Consider the following 27,913-nt stretch of genomic DNA (forward strand, 5'->3'; position numbering starts at 1 on the left):
TAGAATTTGAAAAAAAGGATACAAATAAACTTGCTTACAGAACAAAAACAGACACACAAACTTCAAAAACAAATTTATGGTTACCAAAGGGGACAAGTAGGGGGGATAAATTAGGAGTGTGCAATTAACCTATACACCCTACTATATATACAATAGATAATCAAAAAGGATATATAACATGGGGAATTCTACTCAGTATTCTGTAATAACCTATATGGGAAAAGAATCTGAAACAGCATGAATATCTGTAAAAATAAATAAACAGTTTTCATTTTTTAAAAAAAGGTAGAACCAGAGACACACACGCAAGCTTTACATAAAGAAGAAAAGTGTTCACCACTTCAAACGCATCAACATAAGAATCAATGACTCTTCACTACATGAAGAACAGTAATACTGTATCACACAAAGAAAATGACAGTGCTCCAGGAATTCAGAAAGGCAGTTCAATGAACTCAGGAATAAAATAAGTGAACAGAAGGAATACTTTGCCAAAGAGACTGAAACACTAAAAAAGGGTCAAATAGAAATTCTGCCACTGAAGGACTCAATAAATAGGATAAAGAGTGCATTAGAAAGTATTAGAAATAGAGCAGACCACATGGCAGAGAGAATTAGTTTGAAGATAGAAATCTAGAAATAATAGAGGCAAAAGTGGAAAGAGAATTAAAAAATGAGGAAATTCTGTAAGAATTATCTGGCTCCTTTAAGAAAGGCATAAGGGTAATGGGTTTCCCGGAAGGAAAGGAGCACAAGGGAGCAGAGAATTTATTTAAAGACATGATAGCTGAGAACTTCTTAAGCCTGAAGAAGGAACTTGACATTTAAGTTCATGAAGCAAACTGTCTGCTTTGAATATTTGCCTGACCAATAAAAGGCACAGTTGCAAAAATCCATTTGTTGACCATTTAATGACATTATTTTTTAAATTCTTTAAAACTGTTTAGCATCTGGTTTATTTATTTAGGAAGTCTTTTTCTTTTTCTTTCTTTCTTTTTTTTTTTACTGAAATTACACAACAGTTTATTCTGTGTGTCAAACTCAGGTTTTCTCAGAAAAAATTCTATCAAAATTCCTAAATATTTAGCAAGAGAGGAACTGAATTGTATAGGATGGCTGCTTCCTTACTTTGGGGTTATAATCACTGTTACTGTAGACTTACTGTGGTTTTTTCACAGCCTTGAAGATAGTTTGGAGAAGGGAAAAATGCAAATGATTTCAAAGTTCTCTTCCATGGACCATATACAGTTTCCGGGAAATCAATCCAAATATATCCAGACCAAGAAGCTCCATCTGGAATCATTTAGTCACTGACTTTGGCTTTTGGTTTCAGTTTCCTTCAGCGACGTTTCAAAAACCCCTTTCACTATGAGTTTCCGTTTCATAGTCTAATCTTTTGTCCTCTGGCAGAGTGGGGTGAAGAGAAAGAAATCCCTAGGATTGGTAAGGAAAAAAGATATCAGAAACCAGCACAAATAAACTAAGAGAAGGAGCGAGAACTCAAGTTTTCAATGAAGCAGCTTTCTGAACAGCTCTAAAAGATTTCTGCTACTGAATTTACAGTCAAGGTAATACCGGGGGAAGGGTGGGAAAATGTTTGCAAGGGGCAGGATGTTTTAAAAAAGCCATTCATGGACCCGCGGAACAGTAGGAGAAAGAGAGGGTGGGACGAATTGAGAAAGTAGCATGACATATATACAATATCGTGTGTAAAATAGAGAGCTAGTGGGAAATTGCTGTATAACACAGGGAGCCCAGCCTGGCGCTATGTGACACCCTAGAGGAGTGGGATGAGGGGAGGGGAGGGACGCTCCACTGGGAGGGGCTTTGTATAAATATATATAAAATTATAACTGATTAACATTTTGGTATAGCAGAAACCAGTGCAACATTGTAAAGCAATTTTCCTCCAGTTAAAAATAGTCTGTTCATGGTATGATGCAGCTGAGCTCGACGTGGACTGTCAGAGCCCCGTTAAAGGTAAATTGTGGTGATGTCAGCCAGGCAGCAGAATTCATTGTCAGTTCCTTTTGCTTATGGTTGAATTAGACAGGAGCATGTGCGGGGACAGAGAGTGTGAAAGGTTTTCACCCTGTTTTTCTTTCTTTGCCACCTTATGATCCATGGGGATTGTAACTGCCACTTAAACTGTCTTTGATAAAAAACCTGATTAAGATCCTTCAAGTTGCAGCCTGAATTTTTCAAGAACTATGAATTATTTTCATGAGAAACGGCATTGAATGAGATCTAATGTAAATGGCTTGCTTACGTTAAAGACAAAAGAGAAAAAAGGAAAACAGTTGATTCCTAGAAAGTACAATGAAATAAGGCTTCACGAAAATGGCTATACATTTTATTCTTAGTCTTGTACTTTGTTTGAAGATGGATTTCTTTGTTCAGAAAGAATCCTAAATTAATTAGCTTTGATTTCTTGACACCCTTTCATTCCTTAAGGCCTTTTGTATTTTGTATTGTTTCTGCTACTCTATTGATGTTACTATTAAGAATCACTTGATATAACAGTTGCCTCCTTGAGCACTTTAAACTGTCTGGCAATTTTCTTCACTCCTTGGAACTCTCTCCTCCTTTGAATGTATTGTTGTTTGTAGCCACGCATTCCGGGAAACAAACTCACTCAGAAGGACAACACAGACAAGGCAGAGTCTCCTCTTAGTCAAGGACCCCTTCCAGTTTTTGTGAAAACCTTATATACACTAAGTGCACAAACCCGCCTCCCCAAATTCCCTGAAACTAGTCTGAACTAAGGAAAAAGGAAGATACAATTAAAGTTAACCCATGATTCTAAGCTAGGTAGTTAACAGTGAACAATTATCAATAGGCCTGTGTTCATACCCCAATAAGCATAATAGAATGTATGACTCTACTCGGTTACACAGATAATCAGGGTATTCTTTTAGGCAGCATGGAGAGTCTAGGTACAAGCCCTGGGGGGCCTGGTTTTCCAGTTGGTATGTCATTTCCATACATACTGGGCATATAGCTCAAAGTCCACAGTCCGGCCCAAGAGGAGTCCTGCTTTCAAGGTAGAGTCTATTCTGTCTGTTTCCTCCTTCATTATCATGGCACATACTTTGCACATCTCCTTCTTGTTTGATTTCCATTTTCTCCTTTATAGGAGTTTTTCCTCTACAAATTCAAACCAAAAACAACACAAAGCAAAGTGAAGGCAAACAACAATAACAAAACCACACATCATAAACTGAGTTATGATAGCAGAGCAACAGTTACGCATGGGGCTCAAACAGTGAATCAGCAAAGATGGTTTGGAGGCTGGGTTATTTGATTAACATTAAAGATGTTACCCAGATAACATCTGGTAACAATATATAAAATACTTCCACTAGTATAAATACACAGCCCTAATGATATTTATTAAGTGGCCTGAAAATTCAGTCAATTTCATTTCCTTTCTCGTTAGCGACATCATCTCACAGCAAAAGATCTGGTAAGCTCTCAATATCTACAAATAAATTTTGATTGCTTATCTTCTGTTTTTCTAGCTAATTGTTTTAAGTCATAACTGCCAGGTCTCCATATCTTTCTAATCTAAAAATGATTGTGATTCCTGCTATAAACAAATCAGACAATAGGACTCAACAAACATAAGATGCCAATATTGTTTTGGAAATGGGTTAAAGTAAAAAGAGATTTGGCCTTTGGGAATGTAAAATTATGGGGAATCCTCTCTTTTTGGATCTGGCTTGGACTGGGCATTTCTAGCTCCCATGTCCTGGGGCTATGTTATTTGCAATGGATCTCTTATCTGCTCCCAAGCAGTTTCTATTTATCTGTCACCTGGATAATCTCTGGGGCATTGGCAATTAAGGAAAGGGGGAAATGGATCTTCACACTTTTTTAAAAAGGAATTTTCACTTTAGATAACAAGGGAATCCAGACCTTTTTATTGTAGGATATCCCTTTAAAAAAAGGCAAGCAGATGGTGAGATTTTAGCTTCTGTTGTAAATAATCACTTCTAAAATGGAAGATAATCATTCTTTATAATATGGCAAGGCAGAAAAGCAAGCTTTTGTATACATTTCAGATAGCATTAAAACCGTTTTATCAGGGATTCTTTAGGTTACAAGAATTAACATTAAGAAATTAGAAAGTAGCTGTTACAGTGAAGGCAGTTTGGGGAACCAGTTGGGGTGTCAGGGATACCAATTGATGATTTTCAATGGACCATTCTGAAGAGCTATTAAGTCCAGACATACTAAACAAAAAAGAAAATGCTGCCACAGAGTTCTCAATTGCTAAAAATGAATCAAACATACATATATATATATATTTTTTTTCAAATATAACTTTTCAAATTATAAAAAGTGTCCTGAGTGAATAGGAAAAAAGGCTTAATTTTAACAAGCAAGATCAAAATTATGAATAATAGAATTCAAGGAATCTCACACATATTTAGGTTTTTATATGCTTTATTCCATCATCTGAATCTTATAATGGTTAAGTGTTAAGAAAATATTTTCACTCACTTTCTCATTCATAAAATGACCACTCATTGAAGCTTTGATTGAATAACACATATTAATAGTTATATAAAAATTCTTTAAAAGTAAAGTTTTAAGAAGTAAACAATTACTATTTGCTAGACAATGGTACATAAGGACCTGGCAGGATTTAGTTTAATGCACTTTGGCTGGACATAGTCCTAAATGAGAGAAAAGCAGGTTGATATTGGGTAAAGGAAAAAAGTGTAATAGAACAAATAGTGGTCATAAATATTCAATCTGGGGATTCAGGGAGATACAAACTAAGAAACATAACCAAGACAAAAGCCAATGGAGAAAAGCGAGACTCAAACTAGCAGTAGTTTAGATTCAGAAAATGCTTTTCTATACATTCACCAAATACTTAAGAACCAGTGGGGCAGTCTCTAGTAGAACTCTGAAGGGCCTCAGTTCAGTTCAGTAGCTAAATCTTGTAGGACTCTTTGCAACCCCATGGACTGCAAAACGACAGGCTTCCCTGTCCATCACCAACTCCAGGAGCTTGCTCAAACTCACGTCCATTGAGTTGGTGATGCTATCCAACCATCTCATCCTCTGTCATCCCCTTCACCTCCTGCCTTCAATCATTCCCAGCATCAGGGTCTTTTCCAATGAGTCTTCCCATCAGGTGTCCAAAGTATTGGAGTTACAGCTTCCCATGAGGTGTCCAAAGTATTGGAGTTACAGCTTCAGTCCTTCCAATGAATATTCAGGATTCATTTCCTTTAGCATTGACTGGTTTGATCTCCTTGCAGTCCAAGGGACTCTCAAGAGTCTTCTCCAACACCACACTTCAAAAGCATTGATTCTTCAGTGCTCAGCTTTCTTTATAGTCCAACTCTCACATCCACACCTGAATACTGGAAAAACCATAGCTTTGACTAGACAGATATTTTTCAGCAAAATAATGTCTCTGCTTTTTAATATGCTCTCTAGGTTTGTCATAGCTTTTCTTTCTTCCAAAGAGCAAGCGTCTTTTAATTTCATAGCTGCAGTCACCATCTGCAGTGGTTTTGGAGCCCCTCCAAAAAATAAAGTCTCTCACTGTTTCTATTGTCTCCCCATCTATTTGACAGAAAGTGATGGGACTGGATGCCATGAACTTAGTTTTCTGTATGTTGAGTTTTAAGGCAACTTTTTCACTGTCCTCTTTCACTTTCAAGAAGAGGCTCTTTAGTTCTTCTTTGTTTTCTGCCATAAGGGTGGTGTCATCTGCATATCTGATGTTATTGATATGTCTCCCAGCAATCTTGATTCCAGCTTGTGCTTCAGCCAGTCAGGCATTTCACATGATGTACTCTGCATATAAGTTAAATAAGCAGGGTAACAATATATAGCCTTGACATACTCCTTTCCCCATTTGGAACTAGTCTGTTATTCCATGTCCAGTTCTAACTGCTGCTTCTTGAACTGCATACAGATTTCTCAGGAGGCAGGTCAAGTGGTCTGGTATTTCCATCTCTTTAAGAATTTTCCACAGTTTGTTGTGACCCACAAAGTCAAAGGCTTTGGCATAGTCAATAAAGCAGAAGTAGATGTTTTTCTGGAACTCTTTCTTTTTCGATGATCCAGCGGATGTTGGCAATTTGATCTCTGATTCTTCTGCCTTTTCTAAAATGAGCTTGAACATTTGGAAGTTCATGGTTCATGTACTGTTGAAGCCTGGCTTGCAGAATTTTGAGCATTACTTTGCTAGCATGTGAGATGAGTGCAATTGTTTGGTAGTTTGACATTCCTTGGCATTGCCTTTTTTGGGGACTGGAATGAAAACTGACCTTTTCCAGTCCTGTGGCCACTGCTGAGTTTTCCAAATTTGCTGGCATATTGAGTGCAGCACCTTAACAGCATCATCTTTTAGGATTTGAAATAGCTCAGCTGGAATTCCATTGCCTCCACTCACTTATTCATGTTGATGCTTCCTAAGGACCACTTGACTTTGCATTCCAGGATGTCTGACTCTAGGTGAGTGACCACACCATCATGATTATCTGGGTCATGAAGATCTCTTTTGTATTGTTCTTCTGTATATTCTTGCCACCTCTTCTTAGTATCTTCTGCTTCTGTTAGGTCCATACTATTTCAGTCCTTTATTTTGCCTATTTTTGCATGAAATGTTCCCTTGGTACCTGTAATTTTCTTGAAGAAATCTCTTGTCTTTTCCATTCTATTGTTTTCCTCTATTTCTTTGCACTGATCACTGAGGAAGGCTTTCTTGTCTCTCCTGACTATTCTTTGGAACTCTGCATTCAAATGGGTATGTCTTTTCTTTTCTCCTTTGCCTTTTGCTTCTCTTCTTTTCACAGGTATTTGTAAGGCCTCCTCAGACAACCATTTTGCCTTTTTGTATTTCTTTTACTTGGGGACGGTCTTGAACACTGCCTCCTGTACAATGTCATGAAACTCCATCCATAGTTCTTCCAGCACTCTATCAAATCTAATCCCTTGAATCTGTTTGTCACTTCCACCATATAATCATAAGGGATTTGATTTAGGTCATACCTGAATCATCTAGTGGTTTCCCTACTTTCTTTAATTTAAGTCTGAATTTTGCAGTAAGGAATTCATGACCTGAGCGACAGTCAGCTCCTAGTCTTTTTTTTTTTTTTTTTGCTGACTCCATAGAGTTTCTCCATCTTTGGCTTCAAAGAATATAATGAATCTGATTTTGGTATTGACCATCTGATAATGTCCATGTCTAGAGTCTTCTCTTGTGTTGTTGGGTCTAGGACTTCTCTTGTGTTGAAGGGCTTGGACTTATGTTACTATGACCCTTTTTACTATCTTTTTTTTTTTTTTTTTTTTCTTTCTTAAAAAAAATATGGAACGCTTCACGAATTTGCGTGTCATCCTTGCGCAGGGGCCATGCTAATCTTCTCTGTATCGCTCCAATTTCAGTATATGTGCTGCCGAAGCGAGCACTTTACTATCTTTTTATATATTATTATTCACTTCTTCAGAAACTTAGACCATCTTGGGAGAAGTATGTCCACAGGTTGAGGAACAAAATGACGTTTCTCTGCTTTAAGAATAGAAACTTCAGTCTATCCCATGTCTTTCCTTGAACATCAGGTGACACTATGGACATGGCCCCATTGAATCACATGCCAGAACCCTTGTGCCTCATCGAGAACACTAATGGGCGACTGCTGGTTAATCCGAAAGCCCTGAAGATCCTGTCTGCCATCAGGCAGCCCGTTGTGGTGGTGGCTATCGTGGGCCCCTACCGCACAGGCAAGTCCTACCTGATGAACAAGCTGGCTGGGGAGAAAAAGGGTGAGTGACATGGGCAGAGCCCAGCCAAGTCCCTTCTGTCCACCCACACTCCCAGCACGCAGCACAGTGATGTGAGGAGAGGAAGGGAGAGACCTGGGAGGAATATTGAAAGCTAATGCTTGGCTCAAATCTAGCTAATGATCTTCTGGGAGATGAAAGGTAGAGTTCTGCTTCTGATATATCACCTCATTTTTTCCCTTCAGTATCTACTTAGAAAAATTACAGTACTTTCCAATTATAAGAAGATATCAATGAAATAACTTCTACATATGCAATTATAAGTGACTAAATTTTGATAGTATAATATTCTTGCAAAAAAAGAAATGTCAAATTTCCAGCCCTATGGTACTTGGCATTCTTATTATCGCATTCCTCTATTGTAATTCAGATCAATACAGAGTTATATTTTCTGCCATAGCCTCGCCTTGCTTTCCTTAAATGGTAGCTCACTTATTAAGGCAGTCTCCAGTTTCCAGATCCACTCCTCTATTACAGCGTTTCAACTCCCCCTGTAGGATTCTCAGTTGGATCTACAGTGCAGTGTAGCACGAAGGGCATCTGGATGTGGTGTGTGCCTCACCCCAAGAAACCAAACCACACCCTGGTTCTTCTTGACACTGAGGGACTCGGCGACGTAGAGAAGGTAATTAACAAGAATTTCTTTTTAATCAACCTCCTCATCCCTGAACACTCTTTACACAGGGAGTTTTTTTTTTTTTTACTTCTACTTGACCAGGGTATACTTTTTTCCTCTTTCTGTTTTTAATAGTCAAATTTTAGAAACCTGAAGTGAGAAAAATAGGTGTGAAATCCCAGAATCACAATTGGGAGATTGTGCTAATGTGGAGCTAGACAGTTAACCAAACTGAAAAGAGAGACAGTGCAAATAAAGTCACCGTCATAAGTCTGTCCCTGCAGAGGACAGAGGTTAGCAGTGGGCTTCAGGGCAGCAGAACTTGAGTCCAAATCAGGATCCTGGTACTTGCAGCTCTTAAAACTTTGACAAACAAGAATAAGTCTCCTCAAATCTCCTATTTCCCCTTTGGTCTGATCCATTTTATCATTTGCACAGGAGATGCACGTTATTTTTCCACTTCTATCTGGCAAGAAACAAAGCCTTGATTTGTAGTACTTTCAAGTTTTCTAAGTGCTCCTATCACAGCTGACTCCAAGCTACCAAAGTGAAGTCACTAAACTCAAGGCTCAGAAAAGATGTACACAACCGGCTGTTGTAAGCTGGTATGAGATGGTTTGAGCACAAAACGGGATCTTTCCCTTGTACTTCTCTTTTTTTTTATGTCTTTATTTTGCTTTTGATATCCCACAAAATGATAAACCCATTTTTGCTTTAGTTTGCTTACCTGTAACATAGAGACAGAAGTTAAAACCTTATTCTCACAGCACTGAGTATTAGATAAGATCAGTAATGTGAACTTCCCTGTGTATAATAGTTATTCAATAAAATAGATGCATGTATTATACATACAGACCAACTTTGTTCCACACAGTTGAAAATCTTGATTTTAAATCCTCTGATTACCTTCAGTAAATCTGACTATCGATTTTGCAAATACCTAACCAGTTATAAGAGGGACTAATAAATTAACAAAATATGGTTTTATATAAAATTATCAATGCTAATGACAGAACTAAAGTTCCCATGTTTCTCACAACCATTTTAGTTTGTCCTGTTTAACATTTGTAGATCAAGGGCCTGTTTTTAGTAACTGCTCATATGGGAGCACCATGAGACATGACTGAAATTTATTCTGACTTCTAGGGCGACAAGACAAATGACACCCATATATTTGTACTGGCACTACTATTGAGTAGTACTTTTGTCTACAATACCATGAACAAAATTGACCATGGGGCTATCAACCTCTTGCAGTATCCTTTTGTGGTCCAGGATGGCACCAAAGCCAGAAAGAATTCCTCCATTCACCAGCTCATGAGTCCTTGTGTATCAAACACAAAAATGAAAACACTGTGAACATTGAAAGAACAAGATGAAGTCCTTTTGTTTACTGAATGCAATGAGGACTTGGTTACAACCCAAAGAGAATATAAAAGCATATAAAGGCATGGAATTAAATATGGCTCAGATGCAGTCCTGTTTCCAAAAGTTTTCCTTAATTGCATCTCAGCTATGTGACAGAACTGTCACAACTGCTCAGAATAGATACCTCACCTGCTCTTAACAGGGTAGATGATGCAGCTGACTTTGTGAGAGTCTGTCCAGACTTAGTGTGGACTTTGAGAGATTTCTACCTTGACCTGGAAGCAAATGGGCAACTCATCACAGCAGATGAATACCTGGAGAATTCACTGAGGCCAAAGCAAGGTAACAGACTCCAATTTTGGAAAGAGGGAGAAAAGTAGCACAAGAAGTTATCTCTTGTATGTTGCTGGTTAAACTTAGAGTTTCCTATATTTACTCAGCTGACTAAGTGACCATATAAATAATTAATACTATTAATTTAAATGAACTAATAGAGTCAATATTAAATTATATTATTCCCTGTTCTTGGAGCAAATAACTTTTCCATTTTCCTTTCCCTGGTTGATCACCTTTTAAGCTTTTGCTTAGGGTTTGTGAAATTGTAGTGACACAAATAACATCAGGGAGTGAAAGTGAAAGTCGTTCAGTCATTTCTGACTCTTTGTGACCCCATGGACTATACAGTCAATAGGATTCTCCAGCAAGAATACTGGAGTGGGTAGCCTTTCCCTTCTTCAGGGGATCTTTGTAACCTGGGATTGAACCCAGTTCTCCCACATTGCAGGCAGATTCTTTACCAGCTGAAGAAGGGAAGCCCAACATCAGGTAGAGGACACATTTATTTGTGGGGAACAGATTAAAATGAATGTAATTCGATACTAAATAAATCCTATTTTTTCCCTCCTCAGGCACCAACCAACATTTTCAGAATTTTAATCTGCCCCGTCTGTGTATACAGAAATTCTTTCCAGTAAAGAAATGCTTTATTTTTGACTTGCCCACTCACCAGAAGAAGCTTGCCCAGCTTGAGACACTGCATAATGATGATCTGGATCCTAAGTTTGTACAACAAGTGGCAGAATTCTGTTCCTACATCTTTAGCTATTCCAAGACTAAAACTCTTTCAGGAGGTATCCAGGCCAGTGGATCTCGTGAGTACCTTTTCAAGGGTTTTCCCTCAATTCAAAATAGAGAATGAGAGCACTGTTGTAATTTCTCCTTCCATCTGTCAATGCTAAAAATGCATAGTCAGATATTACCAAGAAAATCATAGGTATCACATTTATTAAATATTTCAAAAAATATTTCTAGATGTTTTTAGTAATGCTTGCAAAATAAGATAAAATAGGAAGAATAACCTGAAGAAAAGGTCAAGTTAAAAAAGTTACGCCTATAAACGATCCACTGTTGACCTAGACTAACCCGCATGGGTTGGCAGCATTTGTCCCACCAATACAGTGGGTACTTGTTCAGTGCCACAGCCTTAGATAGGCAGAAAATGGGAAGACATTCATTGTAGAAATGGAACATACTTAACATAAACATTAAACAAACAGATGCCCAGATTGTCTAAAACCCTTCAAGAAATCTAAGCAGACTTCTCAATCCAATTGTTCCTAAATATTCTATGTCTTGGAACTTTGTAAATTATTGTGTGTTAGTCACTCAGTCATATCCACTCTTTGCGACCCCAAGGACTATAGCCCGCCAGGCTCCCCTGTCCATGGAATTTACCAGGCAAGGATACTGGAGTGGGTTGCCATTTCCTTTTCCAAGGCATCTTCCCAACCCAGGGATCAAACCCGGGTCTCCTGCATTGTAGGCAGATGCTTTACAGTCTGAGCTACTAGGGAAGTCCATATTGTAAATTATTGCTACAATCTAAAGGAAAGATGAGGGCAAACGTAAGTAGGCAAAGGCATAGGAAGACAAACAGGAAAGTTCCAACAAAGAGTAAGGTGACCTGACTTAATTTGCCTACTCTGTGCTTTTTTGGGTGAGGGTAACACTCACACCAGCTTTACATGTTGAATGGAAGAGAAAAGGGAATTCTAAAGGGAATAGAAACCTGAGGAAGAGAGAAAGAAAGGGAAGAGTAGACAGGCAAAAAGTCTATAGTATTCTAAATAAATGAATACACACAAGTTTGTATAACTATCTTCTCATTGCTCAATTAGAAAGGGATGAAATGTGGATCATCACACAAATCTTCAATTTTCTCCTTTGAACACTTTCCTTTCTCAGAGAATGAAATATCTGTCTTCTTGATCACATAATTTCCCAAAGGAACTTACTTGGGCCATGTAAACACTGTGCATAAGGCTGAATATGCTAAATTAACATTCTCAGAATTAGTTCAGAGCATGTACTTTTTCTCTGCAAATAATTCAAGCATCTTTCCCCCCTGTGAAGATCTAAAGAACCTAGTGCAGACCTATGTCAATGCCATCAACAGTGGGGATCTGCCCTGCATGGAAAGTGAAGTCCTGACCTTGGCCCAGATTAAGAACTCGGCTGCAGTGCAAAAGGCCATTGCCCATTATGACCAGCAGATGGACCAGAAGTTGCAGCTGCCCACAGAAACCCGCCAGGAACTGCTGGACCTGCACAGGGCCAGTGAGAAAGAGGCCATTGAAGTCTTCATGAAGAACTCTTTCAAGGATGAGGACCAAGGGTACCAGAAAAAATTAGAGGTGATTAAGTTTTTGCTATAGTCATGGGACTTAGGCACAATAAAAGGCAAAATGTTGCTATGAAATACAAAATGTGGACTTAAGAAAAACAATTCTTACTAGACTGAGAGATAATGACTATCACTTATGTGACCAAGATTTCACTATTATTCTGAAGACAAGTAACAACAAAAAAGCTTATAACTACCCTGGACACTACTGTTATTGTCATTATTTAGTCTTAAGTCATGTCCGACTCTTTGCAACCCCATGGACTGTAGCCCTCCTGGCTCCTCTGTCCATGGGATTTCCCAGACAACAGTATTGGAGTGGGTGGCCATTTCCTTCTCCAGGCGATCTCTTCCCAACAGAGGGATCGAATCTGCATCTCCTGCACTGCAGGTAGATTCTTTACTACTGAGCCACCAGGGAAGCCCCTAGACACTATAGATTCTGAAAGTTTCACACACAGATAACTCATCTTATTATGTTATGCCCATAGACTAGTTTTTTTAAAAGCAATCTTATCCCTTAAAAATTTGTATTCATAAAGTATTAACTTTCCTTTTTTATTAATCAAACATACAGAATTGCCAAAGGCTCTACTAAAAGATTATCTCCTCAGGTTTAATAGCATATGCTCATTATTCAGGCTAATTATCCATTCTACCTCCTGGAAATCCCAGGATCTGGAAATCCCAGACCCAATATAATATTGAAACAGTAGTAACATCAGTTCAGTTCGGTTCAGTCACTCAGTCGTGTCTGACTCTTTGTGACCCCATGAATCGCAGCGTGCCAGGCCTCCCTGTCCATCACCAACTCCCGGAGTTTACTCAAACTCATGTCCATCAAGTCGGTGATGCCATCCAGCCATCTCATCCTCTGTCGTCCCCTTCTCCTGCCCCCAATCCTTCCCAGCATCAGGGTCTTTTCCAATGAGCCAACTCTTCGCATGAGATGGCCAAAGTATTAGAGTTTCAGCTTTAGCATCAGTCCTTCCAGTGAACACCCAGGACTGATCTCCTTTAGGATGGACTGGTTGGATCTCCTTGGAGTCCAAGGGACTCTCAAGAGTCTTCTCCAACATCATCGTTTAAAGCATCAATTTTTTTGGCACTCAGCTTTCTTCACAGTCCAACTCTCACATCCATACATGACCACTGGAAAAACCATAGCCTTGACTAGACGGAACTTTGTTGGCAAAGTAATGTCTCTGCTTTTTAATATGCTATCTAGGTTGGGCATAACTTTTCTTCCATGTAGTAAGTGTCTTTTAATTTCATGGCTGCAATCACCATCTGCAGTGATTTTGGAGCCCCCCAAAATAAAATCTGACACTGTTTCCACTGTTTCCCCATCTATTTCCCATGAGGTGATGGGACCAGATGCCATGATCTTAGTTTTCTGAAAGTTGGCTTTCAGCCAACTTTTTCACTCTCCTCTTTCACTTCCATCAAGAGGCTTTTTAGTTCCTCTTCACTTTCTGCCATAAGGGTGGTGTCATCTGCATATCTGAGGTTATTGATATTTCTCTTGGCAATCTTGATTCCAGCTTGTGTTTCTTCCAACCCAGCATTTCTCATGATGTACTCTGCATAGAAGTTAAATAAACAGGGTGACAATATACAGCCTTGATGTACTCCTTTTCCTATTTGGAACCAGTCTGTTGTAACAGTAGGTTGCATTTAAAATTAGGGCTTGAGGCTAGAGATCTGTAGTCTGAAGATTCTATCTAAAGTAGAAGAGGCAAAAGAAAGGGGTGTCCAGAGACTTCAAGTATAAAAGTAAAGTCACTTTTCTACAGTGTATTATCCATGGAACTTTTTTACAATAGGTTTGGTAGGAAGAATATAGTATTGCTTGTAGTCTTTGAATCCCCCCTACCCCACCCAAATACAGAGATTCTCTTTGTGAATCATTTCTAAAAATACTGACGTGTTGGTAATACCTTTTCCGTGGGTCTTTGTCCCCTTAAAGATGCAGCTAGCAGCCAAACTGAATGACTTTCATAAACGAAACTCGGAGGCATCACTGAATCGTTGCTCAGCTTTACTTCAGGATATTTTTCATCCTCTAGAAGAAAATGTGAAGCAAGGGGTTTATGCAAAACCTGGGGGGCATTGTCTCTTCATTCAGAAGATAGAAGAGCTGAAGGAAAAGTACAATCAGGAGCCCAGGAAAGGAATACAGGTATCCTTGATTTTATGTATTAATTATGGGGGAACTGTAGAGGGTCTTCTTTGAAGAATCAATGATGACAGACAGGAAGAATAATAGTGGTGGAATTAAACTAGACTATTGCCATAATCACCAGACTTTTATTACAACCATCAACATTCATTGCAACAAAAGGATGTTTTTGGATACACAGGACAGAATCCCAGTAAATGAACTAACCTAAGAAAACAATTCATTGATGCACATAAACTAAAGGCAAAATGTTTAAATTTAGTTGTAAGTATTAATATAGATATGTCCAAGAGTTTAATCAGTTGATTATATGTAACAATGTAATCAATGTTCCCCTTTCCTTCTTTCTTTCCTATCCAAAATCCAGCTTTTTCTGTTTTCCTCACCATTGACTTCATTCTCAGGCAGCCTCACCCCACAGGGCAGAAAAGATGACACCGACAGCTCCCAGCTTAACTAGTCCTTCATGACCTCAGTCTCATGGGAGAGAAGATATCTTTTCCGGCATCCATATCAGTCTTTAAAACACTCAAGTTGCAGTATTTTCCCACCTATACCCAAATCTTCTGCATCAAGTGGCTTTGGGTACTCCAACAGGCCAGCCTGGAGCTTGTGTCCACTCCTTGACAGAAGAAGCTTGACTGACAGTTTCACTAAGTACAGGCTGAGCACTTCTAGGGAGGAAAAGATGTTGGGAAGAAAAGGAAATAAAGAGGTTTACAACATTTCTAATCATTTTTTACTTCTGATTATATTTTTTCGGGTTCTTAGGCTGAGGAAGCTCTTCAGAAATATTTAGAGTCCAAGGAGTCTGTGAGTGTTATGATTTTGCAGACAGACCTTGCTCTCACAGCAAGCGAAAAGGAGATCAAAGGTGAGAAAAAAATGGAAAAAAAAATGCAACACAGAAATTCTACACATTTTAAGTTAATTTGACCTGGTTAAACCTGGGATCATTAAACTAGAGCTAGAATGGCAAAGATGTACCATTCTTAGCTCCTCAGTCTATACCTGAATAGGGCATATACCCTCAGCTACCATAAGATTACTTGCAGGGAGAAAAAGTGACCAGGAAATTTTATCTACGAAGTAGCGGCAATAACAAATAAGGGAGGGGGGCAGAAGGAAGGGTACTTTAATCCTAGAGAGGTTTGTCATTTTCTTCCTCTCTGAGGTAGGTTTAAGAGAAGAGTTTATGAAGGCTGCAGCACAAAGGTTGATGCAAAGTCTAACGCAGCATCAGCAAATGATGGAGCCAAGGAAGACAGTCCATCAGGAACAAGTGAGACTAATGGAGACAAACAGAGTATACCAGGAGGCCCTGCAACAGAGGGCCATGGAACGTCAGCTCCAGGTACTCATCAATTATTTCTTCTCGGGATTTTAGTCACACTCCCTTCTCTGTATCAATGAGAACATGAAGCAACAACAACATGGAAGAGGCAGCATAATATTGTGGCCTAGGGCAAAGACTCTGGAATCAAATAGTGTGGGTGAGAAACCCAGCTCTACCTCTTACTAAATACATTGTTTGGAGATAGTTATATTAATATTGCTTATTTTATAGGGCTATTTTGAAGCTTAAATGAGTCAATATTTGAGTTTAGAATGGTGCTTGGCACAGCATAAGCACTATAATTTGTTAAGCAAAATCCAAGGACATTTCTAACCCACAGTGATTAGTCTTTTTGTTATTTTGTTCATTTTTCTAGCTAGTCTTTTCCTTTGGTCATAGATTACCTTGTTGAATTAATCTCATATTACTATGTCCATGTCCCTGTCTTTACCTTAATTGTTGCTGGTTCTGAAGACCTTTAACTTGTAGAGTTTGTTTCATCCAGTCCTCTGCTATTATCATCACTCAGTTGGCAGTGGTTTCTATCTACCAAGCACTGTACAAAGCACCATACACACATTCTTTAGCCTAGTCTATTCAGTGAATCAGGGCCATTATGTCCCCATTTTTCTGATTAGAAAAATTAAGTTCCAAAGAGATAATTAATGCCACTATCACACAGCCTAGCAAGTTATCAAAACAGTCTTCTCAGTGTGTGGGATCTGCAATGCTTTCATATTTGCAAACCTAGTCTTACATTCTTCTGTGAGACAAAGGGCATCCTTCCCATCATGGCTGATCTACCTGTAGGTCCTTGTTTTCCAGGGACTGTTTCAAGACAATTTTGAGATTACAGACCCGCACCGAAGGGCAGTATTCTCAATCTAGGGTTTCTGATCTCATCCTTTCCTTCTATTTTAACCCCGTTACTGTGGAGACCCAGAACAAATTCCCTTATCTAAGGCTCAGATCCGTCACCTGATTGAGGATATCACCTAGACCACCCAGTTGAACTTTTGTAATGAGTTATAAAGTTGTGATATTGATATTCATAATGGATAAAATGTGCATTTTACTAATTTCAACCTCTCCTTGTAATACTAGATCTGAGGTTCCTTTGTGTGTACATGAGAACTGAAGTCAAGATGTGATTCAGATTGCGTAAGGACAAAGGGAGAAGGAGCCTTAGGATATAATTCTTGGGATACCAATATTTCAGGGATTGAGAGATGATGTTTCTGCAGCTATAGGAACAGACTGGGAATAGGAATTACACAAGTAGGAAACCAAGAGTAAGAGGTAAAATGAATATGAATGGAAAGGAGGAATTAGGGACCGTCTTTTATTACTGATTGTTTAAAATAAGTAAGGGAAAGTCAGTGACTGGGACTTTCCCTAAACAATGATCTGGACACCACTTTTTGCTCAGCTCTTTTGTTTTATGTATCTCTCTTTAGGAAGAGGTGAAAAGGCTCAAGGAGAGATTCCAAGCTGAGAACAGACAACTTCTCAATGAGCTCCAGAATCTTCCGAGGAATGACTCACCAGATGTTACATGCATCTTACTCTAAAGAGCTGAACACTAGAATTTCATTTACTTATTCATTTTCACTGAAGATGCAAAGGAACAAGAAACTATAGAACTTGATACAATCATCATTTAAATAAACTTCGATAATTATATTGAACTTTTGTACTGAATTATTAAGTTATGATACTCAATGGGTAAAACGTGCATTTTACTAATTTCTTAGTAAATGCACAAATAGTTTAAGTATTGATTGCTTCCTTAAAAAGATTATGACTTTTATTATAAGGGACATTTTATCATTGCCTCTTGGCAGTGATATTGGGCAGGTTGTATCAGGGAAACTTTCTCTTGTACCTCTAATTTTCCATATTTTCTCAGTGGGGATTGGAAGTGACCTGGAGTGGGGAATATTTCTATAATAACCCAAATCACAAGGATCTTGATTGAACTCAGGTGGACATCACTCTTGCCAAATGGTTTTGTGCTGGAGGCCATCAGGGAGAGGCATCAATGATAAAAACAAACAAAAACTAACCTAGCTTCTTAGTGCAGACAGTATACAATGTATGGTTCCCAACTGGATGGAGGACACACAGTTTATGGGCAATTATATGATTCCTGGTCATGGTTAATGGACAATCAGCTTAGATTACTCTAAGCTGTAAGCAAATAACATCTTAATGAAACAGAAGTACTCTAGAAGATGGAAAGAACTACCAGCATGGAAATTATGTCAAAAGTTGAAAAGCTAAAGAAGTCTAACCCTCCTTTTATCCTCACCAAGGGCATAACTTAAATAGGATATTTTATATTATGAACCAGTTTCTATTGGATTTTGTTTATAATCCTTTAAGTCTGTAAATAAATAGTAAAAGGAATGCAACATAATGTGACAAACAATATGATGGGGCTCATTTAATTTTAAGCCCCAAATATTGGCATTTAATTTTGAGCCTTGCTTACAGTACTAAAATTAAATGAGTACAACTGCTTGCAATCATATATGAAAGCCTACTGATTTTTATTAAAAAGTATAGGTTATAAATATATATACATATATATATTTTAAATGTAAATAACCATAAAATTTTAAAAAATAATTCTACCACTTTGGCTTTTTTTCTCCCAATAGTTACATCTATTGGGATTTCTGTATTTCCCTAAAATGACTGACAATTCTTTCACTTTACAGTACTAAAATGAACTGAGTGTAACTGCAATCATATATGAACGCCTACTGATTTTTATTTAAAAACTATAGGTTTTATAAATATATGTATATACATATTTTAGCTGTGAATAACCATAAATTTTAAAAAAATAATTCTACCACTTTGGCTTTTTTCTCCCAATAGTTACATCTTCAGGGATTTCTGTATTTCCCTAAAATGACTGAAAATTATTTTAATAGTAAAAATTAAATATTTTCTTACACATTTTATTTCCTTTTAGTTTTTTTTATTTTATCTCCAGTATAATCAGTTCAGTACAGTCACTCAGTCATGTCCAACTCTTTGTGATCCCATGGTCTGCAGCATGCCAGGCTTTGCTGTCCATCACCAACTCTGGAGCTTATTCAAACTCATGTCCATCAACCCAGGGATGCCATCCAACCATCTCATTCTCATTCTCTGTCATCCCCTTCTCCTCCAGCCTTCAATCTTTCTCAGCATCACGGTCTTTTCCAATGAGTTGGTTCTCCACATCAGGTGGCCAAAATACTGGAGTTTCAGCTTCAGCATCATTCCTTCCAATGAATATTCAGGACTCATTTCTTTTAGGATTGACAGGTTGGATCTCCTTGCAGTCCAAGGGACTCTCAAGAGTCTTCTCCACCACCACATTTCAAAAGCATCAATTCTTCGGTGATCAGCTTTCTTTATAGCTTAACTCTCACATCCATACACGACTACTGTGTATTCTTGCCACCTCTTCTTAGTATCTTCTGCTTCTGTTAGGTCCATACCATTTCTGTCCTCTATTGTGCCCATCTTTGCATGAAAAGATCCCTTGGTATCTCTAATTTTCTTGAAGAGATCTCTAATCATTCCCATTGTATTGTTTTCCTCTTTTTCTTTGCATTGATCACTGAGGAAGGCTTTCTTATTTCTCCATGCTATTCTTTGGAACTCTGCATTCGAATGGGCATATCTTTCCTTTTCTCCTATTCCTTTTGCTTCTCTTCTTTTCTCAACTCTGTAAGCCCTCCTCAGACAACCATTTTGCCATTTGCATTTCTTTTTCTTGGGGATGGTCTTGATCACTGCCTCCTGTGTAATGTCACAAACCTCCATCCATAGTTCTTCAGGCACTCTATCAGATCTAATCCCTTGAATCTATTTCTCACTTCCACTATATAATCATAAGGTATTTCATTTAGGTCATACCTGAATCATCTAGTGGTTTTCCCTACTTTCTTCTATTTAAGTCTGAATTTTGCAATAAGAAGTTCATGAAAAAAGGAGTTCCAGCAAAATAGGTCTTAAAAGTTATAGAAATATTATGGTGCATGTGTGCTAAGTCACTTCAGTCATATCTGACTCTGCAACCCTTTGGACTGTAGTCCACCAGACGTCTCAGTCTACAGATTTCCCAGGCAAGAATACTAGAGTGGGTTGCTATGCCCTCTTCCAGGGGATCTTCCCAACGCAGGGATGGAACCCACATTTCTTATGTCTACTGTATTGGCAGGCAGGTTCTTTACCACTAGCACCACCTGGGAAGCCTATAGAAAAATTACACAAAAAGTGAAACGTAGCAGGTCAGTGTGTCTGGACTCTTTGCGACCCCATGGACTGTAGCCCACCAGACTCCTCTGTCCATGGGATTCTCCAGGCAAGAATACTGAACTGGGTTGCCATTTCCTTCTCCAGGTCATCTTTCTGACCCAGGGACTGAACCAGGATCTCCTGCATTGCAATTTGCAGATTCTTACCACTGAGCCACCAGGGAAGCCCTGGTGAGGTTTTATATGAATTACCCAATTGGGTTACATTATAGGAGTCTGAAATTTTTTAGTTGCTCAAAATATGATTTATTATTAAAGGAAGAAAAGCAAATATTTTAACATCTGTCTTTTTTCCTGTTCTTTGCTGAGTTTTATTATGCTGACTTTCCCATAATCAGATAGGGTCTTGTTCTTACTGTTTAGCTGTACTTCCAGACTTGAACTGAACTTTCAAAGGTACCAAAGACCACAGCCTATTTTGCTGGAGCACTTACTAATAATACTTTATAACTGCCTTTGCAAGCTGTACAATTCATAAAGGAAAATGATAATGTACAATTTAATATCCAAGGAACTGTCTTGGTTGAAAAGAACAGTACCTTCAAAATCAATACTGATTTCATTATTACTTCTCTTATAGAGATTTCTAAAAGCTGAGATTGGGTAAAATTAAGTCACTTATCGAAAGTTCCAAGTTTGGTACTGTTAACATAGAGCATATTACAAACACTCAGATCTCCAGTATACTTACTGCTCTTAAGTAAGACACAGCAATAGACTATGCTGTGTCTATTAACTCTGTTTATCAATACAAATGCTGGTTTTGATGGCACTGGAGCTATAATAACGACATATAAATGAAAGTGAAAGTGAAATTGCTCAGTCTTATCTGACTCTTTGCGACCCCATGGACTGTAGCCTACCAGGCTCCTCAGTCCATGGAATTTCCCAGGCAAGAGTATACGGAGAGGGTTGCCATTTCTTTCTCCAGGGGATCTTCCCCGACCCAGAGATTGAACCTGGGTCTCCACCATTGCAGGCAGACACTTTACCATCTGAGCCACCAGGGAAGCAATAGGCAAGATGCAAATCAATTGCTTTTGACAGAGAAGTTTGAGTGACATGAGGCCCAAGTCAAAAATTTGAAAATTTCTTAACCTAAAATGAAGTAGCCTTGAAATGTTTTAGAAATGTATAATGGACACTTTCAAATTTATGATAATCTTCTCATATACATCTTCACCTTTGGAAATAGATGTCACAGGTAACAAAGGAAGCCAAATTATATAACTGTTGTTTTAATTTCACAGATTGGATCTTAAGACCAAGAGGTGAAGATACTACTTCCAATTGGCCTCAATTGAGAGGCACCAAATCTGTTCTTTTTTTTTTTTTTTAATTTTTATTATTATTTTTTTTTTTTCCAGTGGTTTTTGTCATACATTGATATGAATCAGCCATGGATTTACATGTATTCCCAATCCCGAACTCCCCTCCCACCTCCCTCTCCACCCGATTCCTCTGGGTCTTCCCAGTGCACCAGGCCGGAGCACTTGTCTCGTGCATCCCACCTGGGCTGGTGATCTGTTTCACCATAGATAGTATACATGCTGTTCTTTTGAAATATCCCACCATCACATTCTCCCACAAAGTTCAAAAGTCTGTTCTGTATTTCTGTGTCTCTTTTTCTGTTCTGCATATAGGGTTATCGTTATCACCTTTCTAAATTCCATATACATGTGTCAGTATGCTGTAATGTTCTTTATCTTTCTGGCTTACTTCACTCTGTATAATGGGCTCCAGCTTCATCCATCTCATTAGGACTGGTTCAAATGAATTCTTTTTCATGGCTGAGTAATATTCCATGGTGTATATGTACCACAGCTTCCTTATCCATTCATCTGCTGATGGGCATCTAGGTTGCTTCCATGTCCTGGCTATTATAAACAGTGCTGCGATGAACATTGGGGTGCACGTGTCTCTTTCAGATCTGGTTTCCTCAGTGTGTATGCCCAGAAGTGGGATTGCTGGGTCATATGGCAGTTCTATTTCCAGTTTTTTAAGAAATCTCCACACTGTTTTCTATAGCGGCTGTACTAGTTTGCATTCCCACCAACAGTGTAAGAGGGTTCCCTTTTCTCCACACCCTCTCCACCAAATCTGTTCTTGTAGGATGGTGTTAGGGCAAATGAGGAACACTCAAGACTCCAGGGCTGTATCTGCAGTAGTGCTTATGGTCACCATCAATGATGTGGCTTAACAGGAATATACTCAGCCTTAGAAAAGAACAGCTGAACCTGTGTTGAAGGAAAAGGGACAGAAGGAACATCAGTGCCTCTCAAGGAGTGACAGAAGAGAGCCTTTTGTCTTCTTCACATTCACAAATATGTGATGCCACATTTAGAGGGATACTTTCTTGTATCTATCCTACAAATAAGAAATCTTCATATAAATTTTAAAGTCACCTTTCTTCCACCAAAAATAGCATAAATTTTCATTGGATTTACATTGAGTCCATTAAAATATATTTCTATCAGCTGTGCTATGAAAATCTCTGGATTTTTATATCCATTTGGAGACTTTTTTTACTGAGTAAAGAAATCTGAGTTAGTATTGTTTTTATTTAGTACTTTAGAAATGTTTTTCCACTTTCCCTAACTTGCAGAGTTTCCAGAAAGAAGTTGTTCATATTCTTACCCTTGTTTCCCTGTATGTAGCGTCTGTTTTTGGAGAAGGCAATGGCACCCCACTCCAGTACTCTTGCCTGGAGAATCCCAGGGATGGGGGAGCCTGGTGGGCTGACATTTATGGGGTTGCACAGAGTCAAACACGACTGAAGTGACTCCGCAGCAGCAGCATCTGTTTTTCTCATAGCCTTCAAGATCTTTTTGTTTAGATCTCATTGCTCTGCCTATATTGTGTTTTTCTTTGTATTTATCCTGCTTGGGTTTCTCTGAACTTCTGAACTTGTAGTGTGCTGTCTTTCAGTAATTTTGGAAGGTTCTCTTTCCTTTTGATTTTTTAATATTACATGTATAGCAAATCTTTTGATATTGTTTTATAACTGAGCTACTGGATGCTCAACTATTTCTTTCACTCCTTGAATAACTTCACGGTTCAGTTTAAATTCTATTGACCTATCTAAAGTTCTCTGATTCTTTCCTCCACTGTGTACTCATTCGGTCATCTGCTAAACCCATTAAAGTGTGTGTTAGTCGCTCAGTCGTGTCCGACTCTTTCGGACCCCATGGACTATAGCCCACAAGGCTATAAAGGACACCTTAATTGTCATTTACAGTATTTCCATCTGACTCTACTAATAGTTTCCAGTTCTCCACTGAAAATTCACATCTGTCTACTGTGTTTATCTTCCCACTGGATACTTTAACATAATAATTATAGTGATTTTAAAAGGGCTGTCTGGTGATCTTCCCACCTGGGCTGGTGATCTCCACCAGCCCAGGTGGGATGCATGAGACAAGTGCTCCAACCTGGTGCACTGGGAAGACCCAGAGGGATCGGGTGGAGAGGGAGGTGGGAGCGGGGATCAGGATGGGGAATACGTGTAAATCCATGGCTGATTCATATCAATGTATGACAAAACCCACTGAAATGTTGTGAAGTGATTGGCCTCCAACTAGTAAAAAAAAAAAAAAAAAAGAGTGGAAAAAATAAATAAATAAATAAATAAAAGGGCTGTCTGATGGTTCCAGCACTTGGTCTATCTCTATTTCTGCTGCTTGCTTTATGTCTTCACAATGGATAGCTTTTACTTCATTTTTTTTCTGTGTCTCACAATTTTTTACTGAATGCTGGTGACTGTGTAAAAAATAGTTGGGACTGACATAGTACTTATGCTTAGAAATGGGTACATCTCTTTTCTGTTAAGATGATTCAGTATAGTTGCAGTTCAGGTAGACATGGATTTTGTTTATTCTATAGCTAATTTAAGTGAATAAAGCCTCAAATTTCTCCAATGGAGTTCTGCAATTACATTGTTCGTTATGTAAAACCTGGAGTGTCAAAAGGTTTTTCTCAGTATTGCTGTTCTACTCCCAATTTTAGCAGACTCTGAACACCTGCATCATATGGGTCTTTTATTTCTTTATGATCTTATTCCTATCCCAATGGTGGGCTGCAATTACCTGTAATTCAGCTCAAGTCTCCTAGTGACAACATCAGTCATCTCTCTTCTCTAGGTACAGAGGCATAACCTCAAACCAAGAAATGTCCAGCCTGCCTGCCCCACCAAGGCAGCTCCCTCATGCCTCCCATCCTACACTTAATATTTTCTGTGAGCACCTGATGGAGGTCAGCTTTTCCAACTTTCCCAAACTTTGTGTAGCAGGATGTTGAATAATGAGATTGCTCCTGTCTGAATATTTTCATTATGCCCAATAGCCGAGTACCCTAGGTTTCAAAGAACCCCACCATTTCTAAAACAAGATGCTAGACCATTTTTTTCTGGAATTCACTAATAGAATATGAAAAATTTCATATCACTTAAATACAGCCCCATTAAATTCTACCAGTTTAATAAGCCATTTTAATAAAATTTCCTTTACCAATATTATACTCTTATAACTGAACTTTTGAGTGTAATTAAAAAAATATTCTTTGGAACATTTACAAATCATGGAATCTGAAAGAATCTGAATTTATTTTTGCCTCCATTATTAAATATTAAAAATATCTTGTTTACATTCAAAAAGAACTAACTCTCCTTAGACTATTCTTTTTTTAGAAACCCATCTTTATAGCCTCAATAAAGCATATTAAAAATAAAGCTAAAAACATAAGAGAGAAAGGAGGACTTCTTGGATCCAGTGAGGAGATAAAGGACTATTATTATTCAGGTCTGGGTCATGTGCCCACCCTCCTTCTACATCAATCTCTGTGTCTCAGAAGTACAGGGCCACTATACTTAGCCCAGCTTGGGTTCAACTTTCAAAATGGCCAAACTGTTTCAGGATTCATTAAAAAAATTTGTCTGTGATATTTTGTTGCATATATTTTTGGTGTTATAACAAAATTATCTCATGGTTTCCTGAGCACACCAAGCTTGTTTTCACTTCAGCAACCTGCCGATCTCCTGCCTGAAACACTATTCCACTACCTCTTCAAATGGTTTACCCCCTCCCTTTATTTACAACTTTTATGTATTTACCTCCTCAGAGAATCCTTTTTTGACTAACAGAGCTAGAATAGCTACCCTCTATGCCCGTTACCCATATACTTGTTACCATTCTTCATTTTCACCTGAAATTTTATATGCATATACTCATTCATGTGTATACATTCATGTTAACACATACATATTCATATACTAATTATTATTTGAATTAGTATCAGATGTGACTTAGCAACTAAACCACCACCAGATTTCCTTTGTATGTTTTTCTTATAAAACTTTCACCTTTCAAGACTGTAAACACTTCAATATCTGGGACCATGTCACAGTCTATATCTATTATAAGCATATAATAATTATGCAATTAAATGTCTGTCAAATTGAACTGAATCAATATAGAATCAATCACATTTATTACTCATTTACTTGTACTGATTTTTTTAAACTGACTAAAAGATTAAAGAGTCCATCTTTGTGGGTACATACCAAATATTGAAATAGTTTAAAAAAAAATAAATACAGCTTACAGTTTAATGCCAATTATTGCTTGGAAGATTCATTCTAAAAGCTTACATATGTAGCAAACCTTTGAGGTACATATTGAGTGAATAATATTTTTATTGCCAACTTAGAGTTAAGTGAATTGAAAATCTGCATTGATTTTAGTATCATAAATTGGAAAAGTACAAACAAATACTAGAGATTAGCTAAATCCACTTAGAGATAAATAAACTGCAGCTAAGAAAAACTAACAGAATTCCCAAAGTCCTTTCAGACTCTGAGTGGACTAATGTCAAAAGATGAAATACTGGCAATGTTGAAATAGAAAATTATGTTTACTTCATACATTTTGTAAAGTTTTTTTTAAAAAGAAAGCACTTATCATCTAATTTCACCATGATACTATATTGGACAAGTACATTTTAGCTTTAACATTAGGAAAGATGGTATATAATCACAACTTAAAGGTAAACTTTCCTAAGAAAATGTGATGAATAGCATTACATCAAATATAAAAGAAAAAAGGATTTTTATACCTCAATATTAAATTCAGGAGACCACACAAGATGATAGAGTAGAAAGACACTCATCTGAGCTCACCTCCTCTGATAGGTATACCAAAGTCATAACCATTTGCAGAACAACCATGGATGAAAAAAACTGGAACCTTCTGGAAAAGATCTACCACTAAAGATCTAAAGAACCATAAGACAGATGAAGGGGTGGAGTCATGTGTCCAGACTTGTGGACACAGCAGCAGGAGGAGAGGGTGGGAGAAACTAAGAAAGTAGCATTGCCATATATACATTATCATGAGTAAAATAGCTAGTTGGAAGCTGCTTTATAACACAGTGAGTTCAGCCTCTGTGCTCTGTGACCGTAGAGGGACAGGATGGGGGGAGGCTCAAGAGGGAGTATATATATATATTTAAAATGATTGATTCACATTGTTTATGGCAGAAGCCAACACAACATTGTAAAGCAATTATCCTCCAATTAAAAAATAAATTAAAAAAGAAAGCTAGCTAGTGAACCAAAGACCACGCTGTTCTAGCAAAACAGCTCCTACCTATAACTATTCAGAAGACAACAAAAATAGTAAAAGGTCAATTTAATTATAACTGTCATTCAGTTGCTCAGTATAATGAAATGAAATTTTAAAATGCACTAAAAATGTTTCTTCTGTAGGGCGCAACATTATTAAGAATGCCAGAAATTAGTGTGCACAATGAAATTCAAATATGATAAGAAGAAATAAGAAGGAAGTACTCTAAGAAGTGCAAAAAAAAAAAAAAGAAGGTAATATAAAGTTCTGTAGCCCTCTCGGCTTTAAGAAAATGTTACTTAGAATTTATTTGCTAATTTTAATTTTTTTTGAATTTTTATTTTTTATTTTCTTTAAGGCAGAACTCTAAATTATATAAGCTTCAGGATATCAAAATACAGATATACCTTAATATAAGAAAGAAAAAAAATCAGGAAGAATGTACATCAAAATCGTAGTGATTATCTTTGGGTAATCTATAATATCAAGGTTTCATATATGCACGAACATACTGCACGTATTTTTATTGTTATGAATAGAGTAGGTATGTTAACTAACAGAAAACAGACAAGAAATGCCTAAGCAAAAATTACCAAAATTAACCATTCAGGCAAACAAAACCCCAAACCTCTTTCCTGGCAAAGCACCCCTGAGAAACGGTCTGTTGACCTATTGCACCCCACAGTTACTTTGTCACATTCACGGCTGCTGCTCTGTATTGCGAGGCCAAAGAAACCCAAGCCAACCGTAAAAAACGGGCCAGGTCTGTTTTGGGGATACCTGGGTTTCCAGTGCCAGGTGTAGAGGAGCCAAGCCGACTTGTCACCAGCCTCATCCCTTAATCCGTTCCCCAATTTTTAAAAAAATGAAAAAACAAAACCACCAACGTTAAAAACTCCGACAGTTAAACCACAAAATGAGCTCTTCTTTCGGTTCGCCTCTTCCCCAAGCAGGAGGGCTATAACATCCCTTCTTGATTT

At 37.9% G+C, this 27,913-nt stretch overlaps 1 protein-coding gene and 1 non-coding gene across 2 annotated transcripts; one reads left to right on the top strand and one right to left on the bottom strand.

Annotated features, from left to right (window-relative positions):
* The first annotated feature begins 1,367 nt into the window (after positions 1-1,367).
* Positions 1,368-17,680, top strand: LOC133041076 (guanylate-binding protein 5-like). Its single transcript, XM_061121447.1, has 11 exons — positions 1,368-1,568; positions 7,591-7,794; positions 8,310-8,437; positions 9,575-9,684; positions 9,942-10,138; positions 10,705-10,947; positions 12,209-12,489; positions 14,449-14,661; positions 15,433-15,535; positions 15,840-16,015; positions 17,455-17,680. The coding sequence occupies exons 2-11, from the start codon at positions 7,599-7,601 to the stop codon at positions 17,566-17,568; spliced, it is 1,761 nt and encodes a 586-aa protein (XP_060977430.1). The 5' UTR covers positions 1,368-1,568; positions 7,591-7,598; the 3' UTR covers positions 17,569-17,680.
* On the bottom strand, positions 7,334-7,440 carry LOC133041754 (U6 spliceosomal RNA). Its single transcript, XR_009689329.1, has one exon. It is a non-coding gene; the product is annotated as a U6 spliceosomal RNA (small nuclear RNA).
* Positions 17,681-27,913: the final 10,233 nt, after the last annotated feature.

The sequence above is a fragment of the Dama dama genome, chromosome 20, assembly GCF_033118175.1.
Source record: "Dama dama isolate Ldn47 chromosome 20, ASM3311817v1, whole genome shotgun sequence".
In the NCBI taxonomy this organism is placed as follows: Eukaryota; Metazoa; Chordata; class Mammalia; order Artiodactyla; family Cervidae; genus Dama; species Dama dama.